Source organism: Amblyomma maculatum, unplaced genomic scaffold, assembly GCF_055883805.1.
Source record: "Amblyomma maculatum isolate TAMU_Amacu unplaced genomic scaffold, ASM5588380v1 scaffold_14, whole genome shotgun sequence".
NCBI lineage: Eukaryota > Metazoa > Arthropoda > Arachnida > Ixodida > Ixodidae > Amblyomma > Amblyomma maculatum.
The window spans coordinates 103,285-118,422 of record NW_028146739.1 but is presented as its reverse complement, the minus strand read 5'-3'; the positions used below and the strand labels follow the sequence as shown (position 1 = coordinate 118,422).

Here is a 15,138-nt window from a genome sequence, read left to right as displayed (position 1 = left end):
AGTTTACGGATTTTTCAGTTGTGTGCGCACTTGTGTGCAATTCTAGTATAGTTTTATTTACAAATACCATGTGAATTTGAAATAAACCAGATGAACAACAGTTTTTCCTATATTTTAATCTTTCGTTTTTTTGTGTGCTTTTTTTTTCATTGATATGAGATTTAATATTCAGTTCGATATTTGGAGGCATTTTTCTCCCACATAGGCATTTTTTTCGCACATTCGTATTTTATTCTTATTTGAAAATTTCAGTATTCACACGCCTCTAGTTTTATTGATACCGCGCCAACTGTTTAGGAAGAAGAAATGATAAAAAAAAAGCAAGAAGCAAAGTCTAACTCTGAGAAAGCAGGTCGTTGGAAAGAACAGAGCAAGCTGAGCCTTGCTTTGTGGCCAAAGAGGCTCTGTTTGACTAAGTGAGCCTCTCTTGAATGGTGTGCAGGACTGCCTCAAGCTGTTCTTGGAAACAGAGAGCATGTCAGGTGAGGCTGCCTGGGACTGCCCTTCTTGTAAGCAGAAGCGCAAGGCTGAGAAGCGGATGATCATTGCTCGGCTGCCCAAGATCCTGGTGATACAGTTCAACCGGTAAGTACTTCTACGCCACAACGGGTGGCTCATAATGCCAAATCTCCTGAATGTCACCTTCAATGGGAGGGACGTTCTTGAATGCCTCTTAGAAGTTGATCCCCTGGGCTTCTGAATAATAAACCATCCAGACCACAACAAGAGAAGAGACGAGGCTTTATTCTCTGGAATTGCCACAAGTATTTTAGTGCACACTAATGCATACTAGAGCTAAATGTGCTAAATGCAGGCTCAAAAAGACAGTGCACAACTGAAACGAAATTTAGGAACTCAGTCAAATTTCAGTGTAATGAATCATGCGCCAAAATTAGTTCATTATTTTTTAGATATCACTGTAATGAAAAGCTGGTGGTTATAGGCCAGTGGTCAAACCTCCTGAGTATGAAAGTAAAATACCTTGGCAGTAGACATGTGTGCAGACAAGGAAAATCTCAAAGATCTTGCACTCGCTTCAAAGATGTTTTATTTAAAGAAATGAGTTAATTTCCTCTCATATGTAACTCACAATTGGGATGCCTCATCACCTTGCACTTTGTGCAGCATCTCAACTGCACCGAGGGATGACATGACTTGGTATTTTTTCAGTGTTTCATGAAGTTTGACAATCTTGTCAGTCTCGGTCTTCCCGGCTGGTTCATGGCCACTCTGTCTGCTTTTGACTGCTTTTGCTTTTTGTGGGCACCAACTTCACATTAAGGTCACACAGCAATAAGCGAAAAAAGGTGGCTAGGCCTGCTAGGCATATTAAGCCACAGTGGCTCTAGGAGTTGGTTCGAAGTGTAGTGATGATGGGCCACGTGACTTTTCTGTTTGACATGACGTTTGTGGCACTCTTAGTATTTATTTATTAACTTTTTCGCATGTACAGTCGAACCCGGTTATATCGAACCCGGATATATCGAATTTTGGTTATATCGAACTCACGAAATATCCCCTTGAAAATCCCATGTAAAAGTATAGGAAAGCCGCGCCATATATCGAACTCAATTTCACTGGTCGTTCGATATATCGAACTCCGCACCACGCATTGGAAAGTGTGCCTTCCCCAAAGACGATCGCATCACCCTTGGCAGTCTGCTGCATGACGTTTTCAAGCCACGCGCGGAAGGAATGAGAGGCGACGGCTGGTCTTTGCAGCACCGCGCCCATTCCCCAAAGGCACGCGCATCTGCAGTTGTCGTTTCCCGCGCGCCAACACATGACGTTTGCAAGCCATGTGCGTGGGTGTGCCCATTCTTTTGCCGAGCTGTCTCTCTCCTTCAGCACGCGCAACGCATGCGCCAAGCCAGCTCAGCCCGTTTTCAGACAGACCGGACGCTTTCTCCAGCGTGTGTTGCGAACCCTCTGCGTGCGGCGGCGCGGCGGCTGACGTGGCTATGGCGCCTGCAGATGTTAAATGGCACGTCTGTTTTTTTTTTTTGTTTTTTTTGCGAGAGTCATCTTTTCTTATCGTTGTGCTGTACGCGCGGCGTAGCCTAAGATATGGCGGCTGCGGACGTTAAGAAGCGGCAGGATTTCTTTTTTTTTTTTTCTTGCGGGGATGTTTATTTTATTTATTTTTTTTAATCGTTTATCCTTGCATGTATGAATCAACGAAAGCACGCGGTCAGCTGCTGCAATAATGACGCCTGCCCCAAACGCGGCGTGATAAATCGAACCAGGCTTGTGCAATCAAGCCACCACGGGCACACTGCCAAGTTCGCTCCTCGCCACCGCAGGAGCTATCAAAAGATAAACGCGCCCCGACGTTATCGCTGCGCAGAATCTTGGCACGCTGCCAATGAGCTGTGGATGAGACGACCGAAACGGACTGACACGCGCCATCGACATGCAAGCGAAACGGCTCATGATTTCTGCTGCCGCGATGACACAGAAACCTTGTTTTGAGCTGCCGCTCGTCACTGAGATCGCTCAATTGCTTGCATGTGAGCGAGCTGACCTTAACGCTTTCTTTTTTTCAAGATTCCTGGGTGCAAAAGTGGAGGGTGGGTTTATTATGCGAGTGGATTGATTACGCGACAAATACGGTATCGTTTTTTCGCATCGTAAGTGCGGTCACAAGCCGATTTCTGTATATAGAATTATCGATATATCGAACTATTTCGCGATCCCCTTCGAGTTCGATATATCCGGGTTCGACTGTACCTACATTGCAGTATGGGGGTATATTAGAAAATGTGACGTGTAAAACAAAGCATAGTCATCGAAAGCAGTAAGTACAATAAAGTGACAAGCAGGTAAACAAGTAAGCAGACCCAACAACTTGCCAGAAGCATACAAAGCTAAAAAATAAAAGCAGGAGTAAGCGTAAAACGAAGTCAAGGCAGTCAGCCAGAACGGCAAGTCGTCAAGGTATGAGTGAAGCAATCACGTCAAACAACTTGCCAGCAGTATACTAAAAAGCAGGAATACAATCGTTACACTGAGGCCCATAGGTGCTGCATCAGCTGAACTGGAAAAGTGTCATCAGCTGCCGAGACGACACATTGTGATACTCTGTTGCATTATTTTATTTTTCTAGGGAAAAGAGACAATTGGTACACAGTTGTGTGGCAGGCTATTTTACGACTGTAGCAACTATGGTCTTTCCTCACTGAGATAATCGTATGCGGTTTAAATAAACCTTTCCCCGTGCTATTTGCTTCAACAATGTAAGCCTAGATACGGAACGAAGTGTTTTGAAAGAGTGCCATGAAATGTGTAAGAATTCATCTTGAAACGTGTGGCCCTATTTTGAGCAGCTTTTGAACAGTGATACTGATGTTACTTGATTATAGGGGCAAAATTAATTTTGTACATTATTCCAAAATAGGCACTATATTGAAAGTCATAATTCTGAAATATTTATACATTTAAAATGTTTTAAATCTATTGGGATTTTTTAAATATTCATTAATTTGAAAAAAAAAATTATTCATGTGGTGTTCATAGTACCGAGATTTAATCAGAATAATGGCCCGAGGGGCGAGTTGGTGCATGATGGAAATGAACGGCGGCACAACACGGGCACAGACATGTGGTGTCCCTTTCTTGTCTGTGTCCGTGTTGCGCCATCGTTCATTTCCATCCGAGATTTAACTTTACTTAACAAAACATGTTGCTGGGCTGGTTGGTGAAGCATGTTTTCGTAAAAAGATATCCAGGACGGGCACTGCCTTTACATGTAACTGAAATAAACTCTTGAATGCTTACACTAAACCCTCATTACTTGAAGTAATAAAGGGGGAGAAATGTATGGTAAATACTCTTTGGTATCAACCACCTTCGCTGCTTCTCACACAACATGGGTACAAGGGAGGAGAGCTGAAGGGTTGTAGACCCGAAGGCATGCACAACCCTGCTGCTGCTAGAGCTGGTCCATCCACAGAGGCCTTCACACATCTTCCTAGTCTCCATGAAACTGACTCATTGCCTCATGTTGCCAATCCTCCACCATAACCACTTTTTACGCGCAAGGGTTATCAGCGCCAGGGTAACGATAAGGGTGGCCCATCGGTCAAGTGTCAATGGGACCTCCAAGATATAGGACCGACCACCTGCCCGAAATTTTCTACACTGGCTGCAGAAGTGGATGTTCGCCACCTGCTGTGGACTTGTGCAGGGACGAGGGCGTCAAGGACACAGATTCTTTAGGAAGTAGGACTGACGGCGACGAGGGAGGAGGACTTTCCTAAGTGGCTAATAGACAACTCTAAAAGCATAACTTCTCCAGTTTCTGGCAAAAAATGGTTTGCATGCCTTATGGCAAGTTAGCGGAAAAAAAACATCTTGTGCCTTTTTCTGTCATTTCTCACTTCTTTTGATTCCACTTGGTGCTATGTTCAAAAACTCAAGTACTGCTGCATTTTTCACAGAGATGCATTGACAGTAAGGGAGCATGGTGCAGTGCTGTTGCTCATTGTGATCTTTCATGTCAGCTCATGTTTCATTGTTGCAAAACATTAGCATGGTTCTGATAAATTTCATCTAACTACCTAACAGATATTTGGCTTAGTTCATTATATTGAGGTCAACCACTGCAGCACCATGATTTCATGAAATTCTCAAATACACATGCTTCATTGGAAGCAGCATTGGGCCATTGCCATTCACTGCATGGAGGTTTGTTACATCTGGTTTCAACTGCAGTTAGGATTTGCTTTAAGGATATCTGTGCATTTAGAATAGATTTTTTATTGCGAAAGCAATACTACTCGCACTTTCAAGCCTTCACGTGACCCGGCCCCAGTGACGTTTGACCTTAAGTGGAGTGACGTCACACCAGCTGCTAGATATGGGGGACAAACTCGCTCCTTCAGATCACCCAGCCGCAGTTACGGTGCGTGGTTGCTGCGCCGCTCACCTGCAGCGCTACTGTCACTGTGACGTCACACCAGCTGCTAGATATGGGGGACCAACTCGCTCCTTCAGATCGCCCAGCCGCTCACCTGCGGCGCTACTGTCGCTGTGGCGTCACACCAGCTGCTAGATATGGGGGACCAACTCGCTCCTTCAGATCGCCCAGCCGCAGTTGCGGCGAGTAGTTGCTGCGAGGCTCACCTGTGGCGCTACTGTCACTGTGATGTCACACCAGTTGCTAGATATGAGGGGCCAACTCGCTCCTTCAGATCGCCCAGCCACTCACCTGCGGCGCTACTGTCACTGTGGCATCACACCAGCTGCTAGATATGGGGAACCAACTCGCTCTTTCAGATTGCCCAGCCGCAGTTACAGCACGTGGTTGCTGCGCTGCTCACCTGCGGCGCTACTGTCACTGTGGCATCACACCAGCTGCTAGATATGGGGGACCAACTCGCTCTTTCAGATTGCCCAGCCGCAGTTACAGCACGTGGTTGCTGCGCCGCTCACCTGCGGCGCTATTGTCACTGTGGCATCACACCAGCTGCTAGATTGGGGGACCAACTCGCTCCTTGAGATCGCCCAGCCGCAGTTACAGCAAGGGTGTGAAACTCCCTAAACCTCCCAGCGGCCACGAATTACAGACGCTAGCGCCAAACTCCCCATTATTGGATTATAGCGGGAGGGGGCGCGTAAAAAATGGACATGACGGGGGAGGCCGTATAGCGGACTGGTCCCAAAAAACGGTGCGCTGAAGGGGGTGTCGGTAGGTTGCTTCAAGCAGCGCGGGTCGCGCGCTCGCGTGCGCCCGCGCTTGGGAAAACGCTCTGCCCGTGGATTTTCTACCGCATCATCGTTCTGCCGCGGCGCGACCGGCTCGCGTCAGGAACAGTGTGATGGAAAGAAAAACGACAAGCATAGCGCTCTCGAGGGCGCAGGCGCTCGCAAGCAAGCGTACCCGACCGCAGCAAGAAAAAGCACATAGATCAGCAGATATTGTTTCTCTTTTTTATTAACTGCACGTGAAACAGAAAATGAAAAGATGCGACGAGGTATCCCTCACACACACGCACTTTACATTGCTAACAGTTTACAGTAGTGTTATGTGTTCTGCGCTAACATTGTAATCTTGCATGCTTGCTTTATCACTACAAAAGAACCCAGTTTGCCGGCACTGCTTCTGTCAGCGTGTGTACAGTTGATATGAAATTAAATAAATGATGCACATATTCATTCTACGCATTCCATACCATCAAAGCAATGTAGAAACATGAGCAAATACCTGCATTCTAGTTACCTAGTGGTTGGTATTTGATGCAAGTAATCACATGTCACTGTGCTATACATAACCAAAATGCATGATTAAATATTTACTCTACCCTTCCTGGAAGAACCGTCTTCTTCAAAACGTACGTCTCTCCACAGTACATGAAGGTAACAAGTTCAACAACACGAAACACAGCGGGTATCGCCGACTGTAATGGCCAGCACAATGAGCAGACGAGATGGGTCCACGGAACTGGAGGTGCACGCAGACAAGTCTCTCGTCTCACGAAGGGGCGAAGAGCCAGCAGGAATGAGATGCACAGAGTAAAAGAACCGCGACAAAAAATCGCGACTTTGGCCGATAAGCCAACACGCAGAGAATTCACAGCACTAGGCTACGCAGACGACGGTTCTAATTCAAAACGAGCGGAGTCATAACGGTTGCAGCGGTTCACGCGAGGACGAAGCAAGCCACGCAGCGCAGTCGGCGGCGCCGTCAGTGCGAGGGGAAAATTTAGGCGCGAGGGAGAAGTCCTCCTCCCAGCTTTTTCTTTCCTCCTTTCGCCCCCGCTTGGGAGAATTAGACGGGACGGAAGTGCCCCTGACTTTCCGCGGCCTGGTTACAGTGCGTGGTTGCTGCGCCACTCACCTGCAGCGCTACTGTCACTGTGATGTCACACCAGCTGCTAGATATGGGGGACTAACTCGCTCCTTCAGATCGCCCAGCCGCAGTTACAGCGCGTGGTTGCTGCACCGCTCACCTGCGGCGCTACTGTCGCTGTGGCATCACACCAGCTGCTAGATATGGGGGACCAACTCGCGCCTTCAGATCGCCCAGCCGCAGTTACGGTGCGTGGTTGCTGCGCCGCTCACCTGTGGCGCTACTGTCACTGTGACGTCACACCAGTTGCTAGATATGAGGGGCCAACTCGCTCCTTCATATTGCCCAGCCGCAGTTACAGTGCATGGTTGCTGCGCTGCTCACCTGCAGCGCTACTGTCACTGTGATGTCACACCAGGTGCTAGATATAGGGGACTAACTCGCTCCTTCAGATCGCCCAGCCGCAGTTACAGCGCGTGGTTGCTGCACCGCTCACCTGCGGCGCTACTGTCGCTGTGGCATCACACCATCTGCTAGATATGGGGGACAACTTGCTCCTTCAGATCGCCCAGCCGCAGTTATGGTGCGTGGTTGCTGCGCCGCTCACCTGTGGCGCTACTGTCACTGTGACGTCACACCAGTTGCTAGATATGAGGGGCCAACTCGCTTCTTCAGATCCCCCAGCTGCAGTTACGGTGCAAGGTTGCTGCGCCGCTCACCTGCGGCACTACTGTCACTGTGACGTCACACCAGCTTATATATGCTGGCGTTGACTGCTCTAGCCAAGATTCTTCACTATGTCTTCGACTAGTAAGGCTAATTAAGCGTTAAGTACTACCTTCAACTTAGCCCTCTGCAACCAATGTCTACAACCCAATGGGGAAGCAGTTTAGACTTAGTTATGATGACTATGTAATAACGAGTGTACAAACAAAGAGCCGTTTCTTCTCTGTCACCAAAGTGTATTTATTGCAAGTGTAGTGTGGTAATCTTCGTCTTCATAGCCACTGCCATGCATCGCATGCTGGCACACTCGAGGACGAGGAAGTTGGTAGCGGCCTTGCTGATTCGCCACGCTTGACACTCCGCAGCGAGTTCCTCCTGAGCGGCTGGATCCATCTGGGTTTACCGAATAAACACACCTCTACAATTGGTGGAGGTGCTGCTGGATACGTTCCCGTCCAACCTGGAACTAAGAAGCCACCCATTGCCATCTGCTTCCACCATGCCGGACGATACTGCCTCAACATCGCCGCCCCTCCCAACCACGGTCCTGTGTTCTGAAGCTCTACGGCAGCGTGACCCATGCCTCTTCAGTGGCACGGCCGATCAAGACGTCGACGATTGGTTGTCGACGTACCAGCGTGTCAGTACTTACAACCGATGGGACGACACTACCAAATTAGGTAACATTATCTTTTACCTGACTGACATGGCGAACCTCTGGTTTCGCAACCATGAGGCAGACCTGCTATCTTGGTCTGCATTTAAGAAGAATTTTGTCGATGTGTTCGGCCGCCCTGCAGTTCGCAAGCTCCGAACAGAACAAAGCTTGCGCGAGTGCACTCAGCAGGCCAAACAGTCGTTCACCAGTTACATAGAAGACATCGTTGACCTGTGCAAGCGTGTCGACCCCTTAATGTCCGAAGCGGATAAGATAGAAAAAACATCATGAAAGGCATCTCTGACGACGCGTGCCAGATGCTATGGGTGAAAAATCCTGGCACGGTCAGTGACGTTATCAAACTTTGCCAGAGCTACGACGTGCTTCGTAAGAAGCGCGCTTCTACCCGGCGGTCCTGTGTTAGAGACGGCACCATCTCTGCACTAGCTCTGGGTGGTTCTACTCCATCAGAAGACAGCCCTTCGATTCCACAAATCAAAGCCTTCGTTCGAGAAGATGTCGCCCGCCAGCTATCACTGGTCCCTCAGTTACAAGATACTGGCTGCCTTGTTCCTTACATGGCTCCGTCTTTGGCCCCTACCATACGGTGTGCCATGCAAGACCACATCGCTGATGTCCTTCCGTCCAGTTTCGTGCTCCCGTCCAGCCCAGTGCTGCCGACCAGCCCCGTGCCAGCGCAAGTCACGGCACCACTAACGTACGCCCAAGTTGCGGCCAGGCCGCTAATGCCATCAGGACCTCTTTCCTACCAGGCCGCTCTTTCTAACCTTCCTTCGCCTTTGGCTGGGTCTGCATTCAATGTCCCTATTCCAAGGGTACGCCAACGCCCTACGAACCCTTGGCGTACCGCGGACAACCGACCAATCTGCTACTCTTGTGGGCTGCCGGGTCATGTTGCACGCCTTTGCCCCCAACGCCTTCCACCTCCTCGCCCTAACCTTTGGAACTACTCTTACGATACCGACCATCCCTCGCCGAGAACTCCGCCCGGTTCCGACTTTGTATCTCATGACAATCAAACATATACCACTCGCCGATCATCTTCCCCTCGTTGCCATTCGCCATCTCCGCTACGACGTTCTACCGGCACTGTTGAGGGAAATTAGCAGTTGCAGTTGCATTTCCCGGGGCAAGAACTGCGCTAGGTTCGAACTCTTCAAGTCCTCCGTGTTCTCCCGCTAACGTAATACAAGTGTTTGTCGACGGCGTCGCAGTGCTCGCTTTTGTCGACACAGGCGCTGCCATATCCGTCATCAGTGAAGCTCTTTGCTGTCGTCTTCGCAAGGTGACCATCGCGCTTTCCGGCTTTTCGCTTCGCACCTCATCACAGCGCATTCATCCCTCAGCGGCGTACACGGCCCGTGTTCTCATCGAAGACGTCTTATACACCATCGAGTTTATTGTACTGTCTCACTGCTCACACGACATCATCCTGGGCTACGATTTCCTTTCCACTCATCATGCCGTTATTGACTGCGCCCGCGTGGAAGTTTCCTTTTTACCTCTTTGTGATACCGTCTTGTGTGATGTCCCTACCCAGTCTGCAAAACTCCTTGTCGCCAATGACACAGACATTCTTCCATTTTCTGTTGCCCTCGTTCCACTCTCCTGTGAAAGCGTTACTACTTCGACTGTCTTCTTCACACCTTCCGACACCGCTTCACGCCATCCCTGCCTCCTGCTCTCTTTTGCTGTTCTGAAGTTCGAAGATGGCCTTAGTGCAATGTACGTCTCAAATCCATTTTCGTGCCCGTCCGACCTGCTACGTGGCGAGTGTCTCGGTCGTATTGAAGAACTTGATCCTGCGCTTTTAAATCCTCTTCCTGCCACGCCTACTTCATTAGACGTTAATGTTCTCAGCTCTTGCGATATAGCGACCGCTTCGACACCACCCGATGTTCTTCAACAAGCTATTGACGCAAACCTTCCACCCACACAACGTGATCAACTCGCTGTTCTTCTACAGAACTTCACTTCTGCCTTCGATCTTCCTCACACCGCGCTGGGTCGCACGTCTGTCGTTACGCACACAATCGACACTGGTACAAACGCACCTTTACGACAGCGTCCTTATCGCGTGTTGGCCTCTGAACGCCAAGTCATTGCTGATAACATGGACAACATGCTTCGCCGGGACATCATACAGCCATCCAACAGTCCATGGGCTTCTCCAGTTGGTCTGGTCACCAAGAAAGATGGTTCCATCCGGTTTTGCGTCGATTACCATAGGCTAAACAAAACCACGCGCAAAGATGTCTATCCTCTGCCGTGAATCGACGACGCCTTGGACTGTTTACAGGGAGCCGAGTATTTCTCCTCTTTGGATTTGCGCTCCGGCTACTGGCAGGTACCGATGGCTGATGATGACCGCTCGAAAACTGCCTTTATAACACCGGACGGCTTATACGAGTTCAACGTTATGCCCTTTGGCCTCTGCAATGCCCCAGCTACTTTCGAGCGCCTGATGGACACTGTTCACTGATGGACACTGTGATGGACACGACTTCTGTATCTTTACGCGAAAGTGAACACAGATTGTTAAAAAATACGAGATTATGAGAAGGTTTTTACCTAAGGGTGTTTTTTCTAATGGTTTTTTCCTTCTTACTTTAGGGACATGCGCAAGCGTTCACTGTCTTCGGGTTATATATGTGCACATGATTCTTTCAATAAACTTAGTTGGAGTTAGCGCCTTTCCCGTCCGTCTTTCTGTGTGGTTCGTCTAAAACTTAGCGCTGTATTTCCTTTGGTTTAACGCAATGTCACACCAACTAGCCCAGCAAGAGATACTGCTGACAACTTACTTCATTTGTTAGCTTTCAGAAAAGGCAGATACACACTGTGTGGTGCAGGCAAGCAGTGTCACGGATGGAATTTTGTGCTCTTCCAGGTTCCGGTGTGAGACTGCATGGCAGAGCAAGAAGCTGCAGACGTACGTGCACTTCCCCATTGGTGGCTTCGATATGAACTGCTACGTGGACCACACCCAGGTGGACACCAAGCAGAGGCCCTCCTACCACCTGTATGCCTTTCTGGTGGGTGGTGGCCAAGCATAGCTGCAAACAGGGGTAGAATCACTCTTGAAAGCAGGAACTTGTTTTAGGTGCCACAAAGTTCTCTGGTGTCGTTCAGTACTAAATCCTTGGATAACAAGAGATTTTTGTCTTTTTATGTAGCTTGTTTTACTGCAAGGAACAATCAGAAGGTTCAAATATTGAAATTTTCAAATATGATGTAAAAATGAATATGGGGAAAAAAATGCCCCCGAGTATCTGATCAGTGAAAAAAAGGGGAAAATTAAAAAATAACATATTTCAGAATCCACATGTATTTTCAAATAGAATTGTAGTAGTGTAGTTGTACAGAAGTGTATGCCCTACAGAAACAGGCTGTATAAATTTTATACAGGATTCCATAAATGTTCTGTATAGGAGGGACCTGCACGGCTCAGAGAGCTGTCATATATAGAAAATGTCTGAGTTAACCAAAATATGGATTATTGAGTGGACTACCCATTTATTTATGTTATAAAATGGCGTAGATGAATTCATTGAGCTGGGTATCGCATGATAGCTGCCATGTGTTCGGATATAAAAAGTTCATTTGTTCTAGTATATTTTAATAAATAATATGCTCAAGTAATTTGGGTGGCATGCTAGTGAGTGAGATTGGACGATAGTTGGTAGGGCACGTACGGTCACTTGCCTTAAATACGGGTGTAATTTGAGCTTTTTTTCCAATCATCTGGGACAACCCCGGTGTCTAAGGATATCTGGCTAGAACTCAAAGTGGTATCTTTTAGTAACTTGCAATTAATTGACAGTTTAAGTGGAGGAATCATCTTAGGTATACCTTCAGGGTAAATTTCAACTTTAGGCATTTGTTGGGATGTGCGTTCATAAACTAGCTGTAACATTAGCGGCAGAGAAAACTGATGTAAAGTAATTGTTAAGAGCACTTGCGCATTCATCGCTTTTGATAATTTTGTCATCAGTATCCAGGAGTTGTATATTGCAAGTTTGTGATTTGTTAGACAACATGCACCAAAATTTGTTCGAATTAGATTGAAGGATCGATGATAAATCGTGATTAAAACTTATCTTTGGCGTTTGTAATTTCTGTAGCATACTGTTGGGCACACAGGCGATATTTCTCCCATGCTGAGTGGCTGTTATGCAGTTATGCTGTTCGATACAAGCATTTCTTCTTACCGAGGAGAGACTTCAAGCGTTTGTTGAACCATTGATTGTTAGAATCTGATTTTATAAATGTTGCTGGAACATGCTTACTTTCCAAATCCAGTAAGGTATTTACAGATTTCAATTACAATTTGCTCTGTGATTTAGGTAAGAGCAACGAAAGTTCTTCAAACATTTTGCAAGATCATTGTTTATAGCTTCAAGATTACCCTTTTTATAGCTTTTTATTAGTTTTCTCATTGGTGATTTTTTTTAATGGAAATGAATAAAGTTGTGGTCGCTCAAAGCTAGGAATGATAGTTGCAGTTTCTACATCATCCGGGCGAGTTGTGATCAAAAGGTCTGGGATGTTGTCTCCTCTGGTGGGACTTGTTATCATTTGTTGAAGGTTAAAGTCAAGGGTTAGGTCTAAGAAATGTTTCTGATCACTTGCCGGTGATGAGCTTTGTATCAAGAGTTCTTTGTATCAAGAGAGAGTTCTTGGCGTAAGGAGAATGATTGATATGTGTCTGGAGGTCTGTCTGGAGGAGACACTAGCTTCTCAGAGGCGTTGTGCAGGCATACCCAGATAATTTCCAAAATATTTTCCTGACGGATGTGTGAGGAAGTGAAAGTGTCACAAATGGCGAATGGAACTCCCCCACCTTTTTGATTAGTGTGATCCTTGCGGTAAATGGTGAAGTGGAGGTTTAGCCATATTTCTGTTAGTGTGACTATGTATATTGGCGTCTATGACTTCAGTGAAGATGTGAATATGATGTCGTTTGGGCAGAACACTCCATATACTCGTGAAGGCGATGTTGATGAGTGATGATGAAGGGCATCCGCAGGGCAGATTTGGTTCATGCACTTATTTTGCGCTGATGCATTCTCAGGCGTTTCATTTATCTTTAGGGCGTGTTTAGATTGAGTGTTGGTTTCTGTTATGGTATCCAAAGCGTGAACGTAAAAGTTTATTAAACTGCAGCTTAAAGCTGCAATTTCAGGGCTTAATGAATTGAATTAATTTGGAGTGAATGAGTCGAGTGGTGAATTCAAAATTTTCTCTAATTACATAAGGTGTGTTTTTCAATTTATGGCCACAGGCAAGTACGTTTGTCTTTTTTTTTGCCTTGAAGAACTATTATTGGGCGCTTCTTATCGGTTGAAAATCGGCCAATGCCAACGTTACTAGATAGGGTCAGTTTCAAAACTTCGCTGTATTGCGCAGAACCACCGCCAGATCGCGTTTTAGTGGCACTGCCGTCGAATTTGGCTTTACGGTGCGGCTGGTGCCACGGCTACACTGCGGTGGCAGCGACAGAGCCGCACCCGTCGCGACTCTCCCAGGCCTTTCTGCGGTCACCATGCCTATGTGTTGCGTGCTGGGTTACACGAGCGGCTATGGGAATGACACGAGCAGCTCGTCATGGCATTAATTTTCTGCACCCAGCGACAATGCCTTGCATGCTGCATGGAATAGAACCATCGTACTAGCTGACAGGGAGTTATCTGCCAAGTCGAGAGTATGCGACCTCCACTTCCACGACCAGGGTGTCCTGAAAAATTACATGAACGTAATTGACAGAAAAATAGTGGAAACTCCTCGACCCTCATCAACCGAAAGTTTTTTCTAATCTTCCTGCATACATGATAAAGCCTCTAGTTAAGAGGCGAGAGAGCGGTGTGGTCGTCCCAAAGCAGACTGAATATGCCTTTTTCAGACTGAGATTGTTTTCGCTCTTTTTGCTTTATCGCTGCTACCTCCACGTTGCTACGCTTGCGCTACATCGTTCGCTCTGTGTTCCCTGCAGTGCATCGTTTTTTGTGCTTGTGGGTGTGCCAGAGTTGTAGCTTTACTCGGTTTCTAGTGCTGATTATGGGTGAAGTAGCGAAAAAAGCCAGTCACGTTTTTAGCACTCGTAGAGAGCTGCCCACCGATATGGAATACTGAAGATGCTTGCAATAAAGAACGCTTGCAATAAATGAGCGCTTTTTCGCTTCCTCGTCGTCCTCGCACACTTCACGTAGAACAGCCAGGGCAGCGAGATGTCGGTTTCGCTCGGCGTCCATGTTGAAACTCTCGGTAGAAAGGTTTTCGGCAGCGCGCACGAACAGCGAGGGAGGAGAGTACACGCGGATGGTCCGCTGGCTTCGTGTGAATGCTCGACGGCCGGATAGACACGGTGATGCGTGGTCACGTGGCAGCAGATTCGTGGTGACACGCGCGGACTATCCTTGCTCCGGTCCTTTCGTCTGAACCCACCTTTAAGAAGCGCAAGGTACGATGCTGTAGTGGAAGAATTGACGAACATCACAACAACTTGCAGTGCGGTGGTTATGAGGAAGCCAGTTTGTCAAGCTTTGAGCAACCTAAATGACATGGAATCTGTACAGTTGCCAGGGTCGTGGAAAAAAATGATCATTGAGGATGGAAGCAACAAATTCATCGCATTCTACACGATCAAGTCTCAAGACAGGCCACTGCTGATTGAAAAGTGTGTTGCTGTGGGTTAACATAATGTGGCCACGGCAAGTGCGTTTACAAGCATGCACATTCGCAACGTCAGTGAAATGTCCTCCCTGGTGGATTCCGTAAATAAGCTGCACATCTGCCAAGGCTGCACTGTTGTCGGGAGTGGTTCAAAAATGTGCGGGACTCTTTCAATGCAGACAATATGTGCTCGATGCCGCACACAAAAGAACAAGAAAGTTAAGGAAACGTGCCAGAAGAAAGAGCGCCTGGCATTCAGGAACATCAAGAA

General features: G+C 47.4%; 1 protein-coding gene across 5 annotated transcripts in view; it reads left to right on the top strand.

Annotated features, from left to right (window-relative positions):
- The window catches only part of LOC146172058 (ubiquitin carboxyl-terminal hydrolase 8-like), a 469,773-nt gene that overhangs the window by 400,042 nt on the left and 54,593 nt on the right, over positions 1–15,138 (top strand). For all 5 annotated transcript variants that reach the window (XM_084586092.1, XM_084586094.1, XM_084586091.1 and 2 more), the window contains 2 exons: positions 443–585; positions 11,086–11,230. In XM_084586092.1, coding sequence (XP_084442218.1) covers positions 443–585; positions 11,086–11,230 — 288 coding nt within the window. The remainder of the gene's footprint in view (positions 1–442; positions 586–11,085; positions 11,231–15,138) is intronic.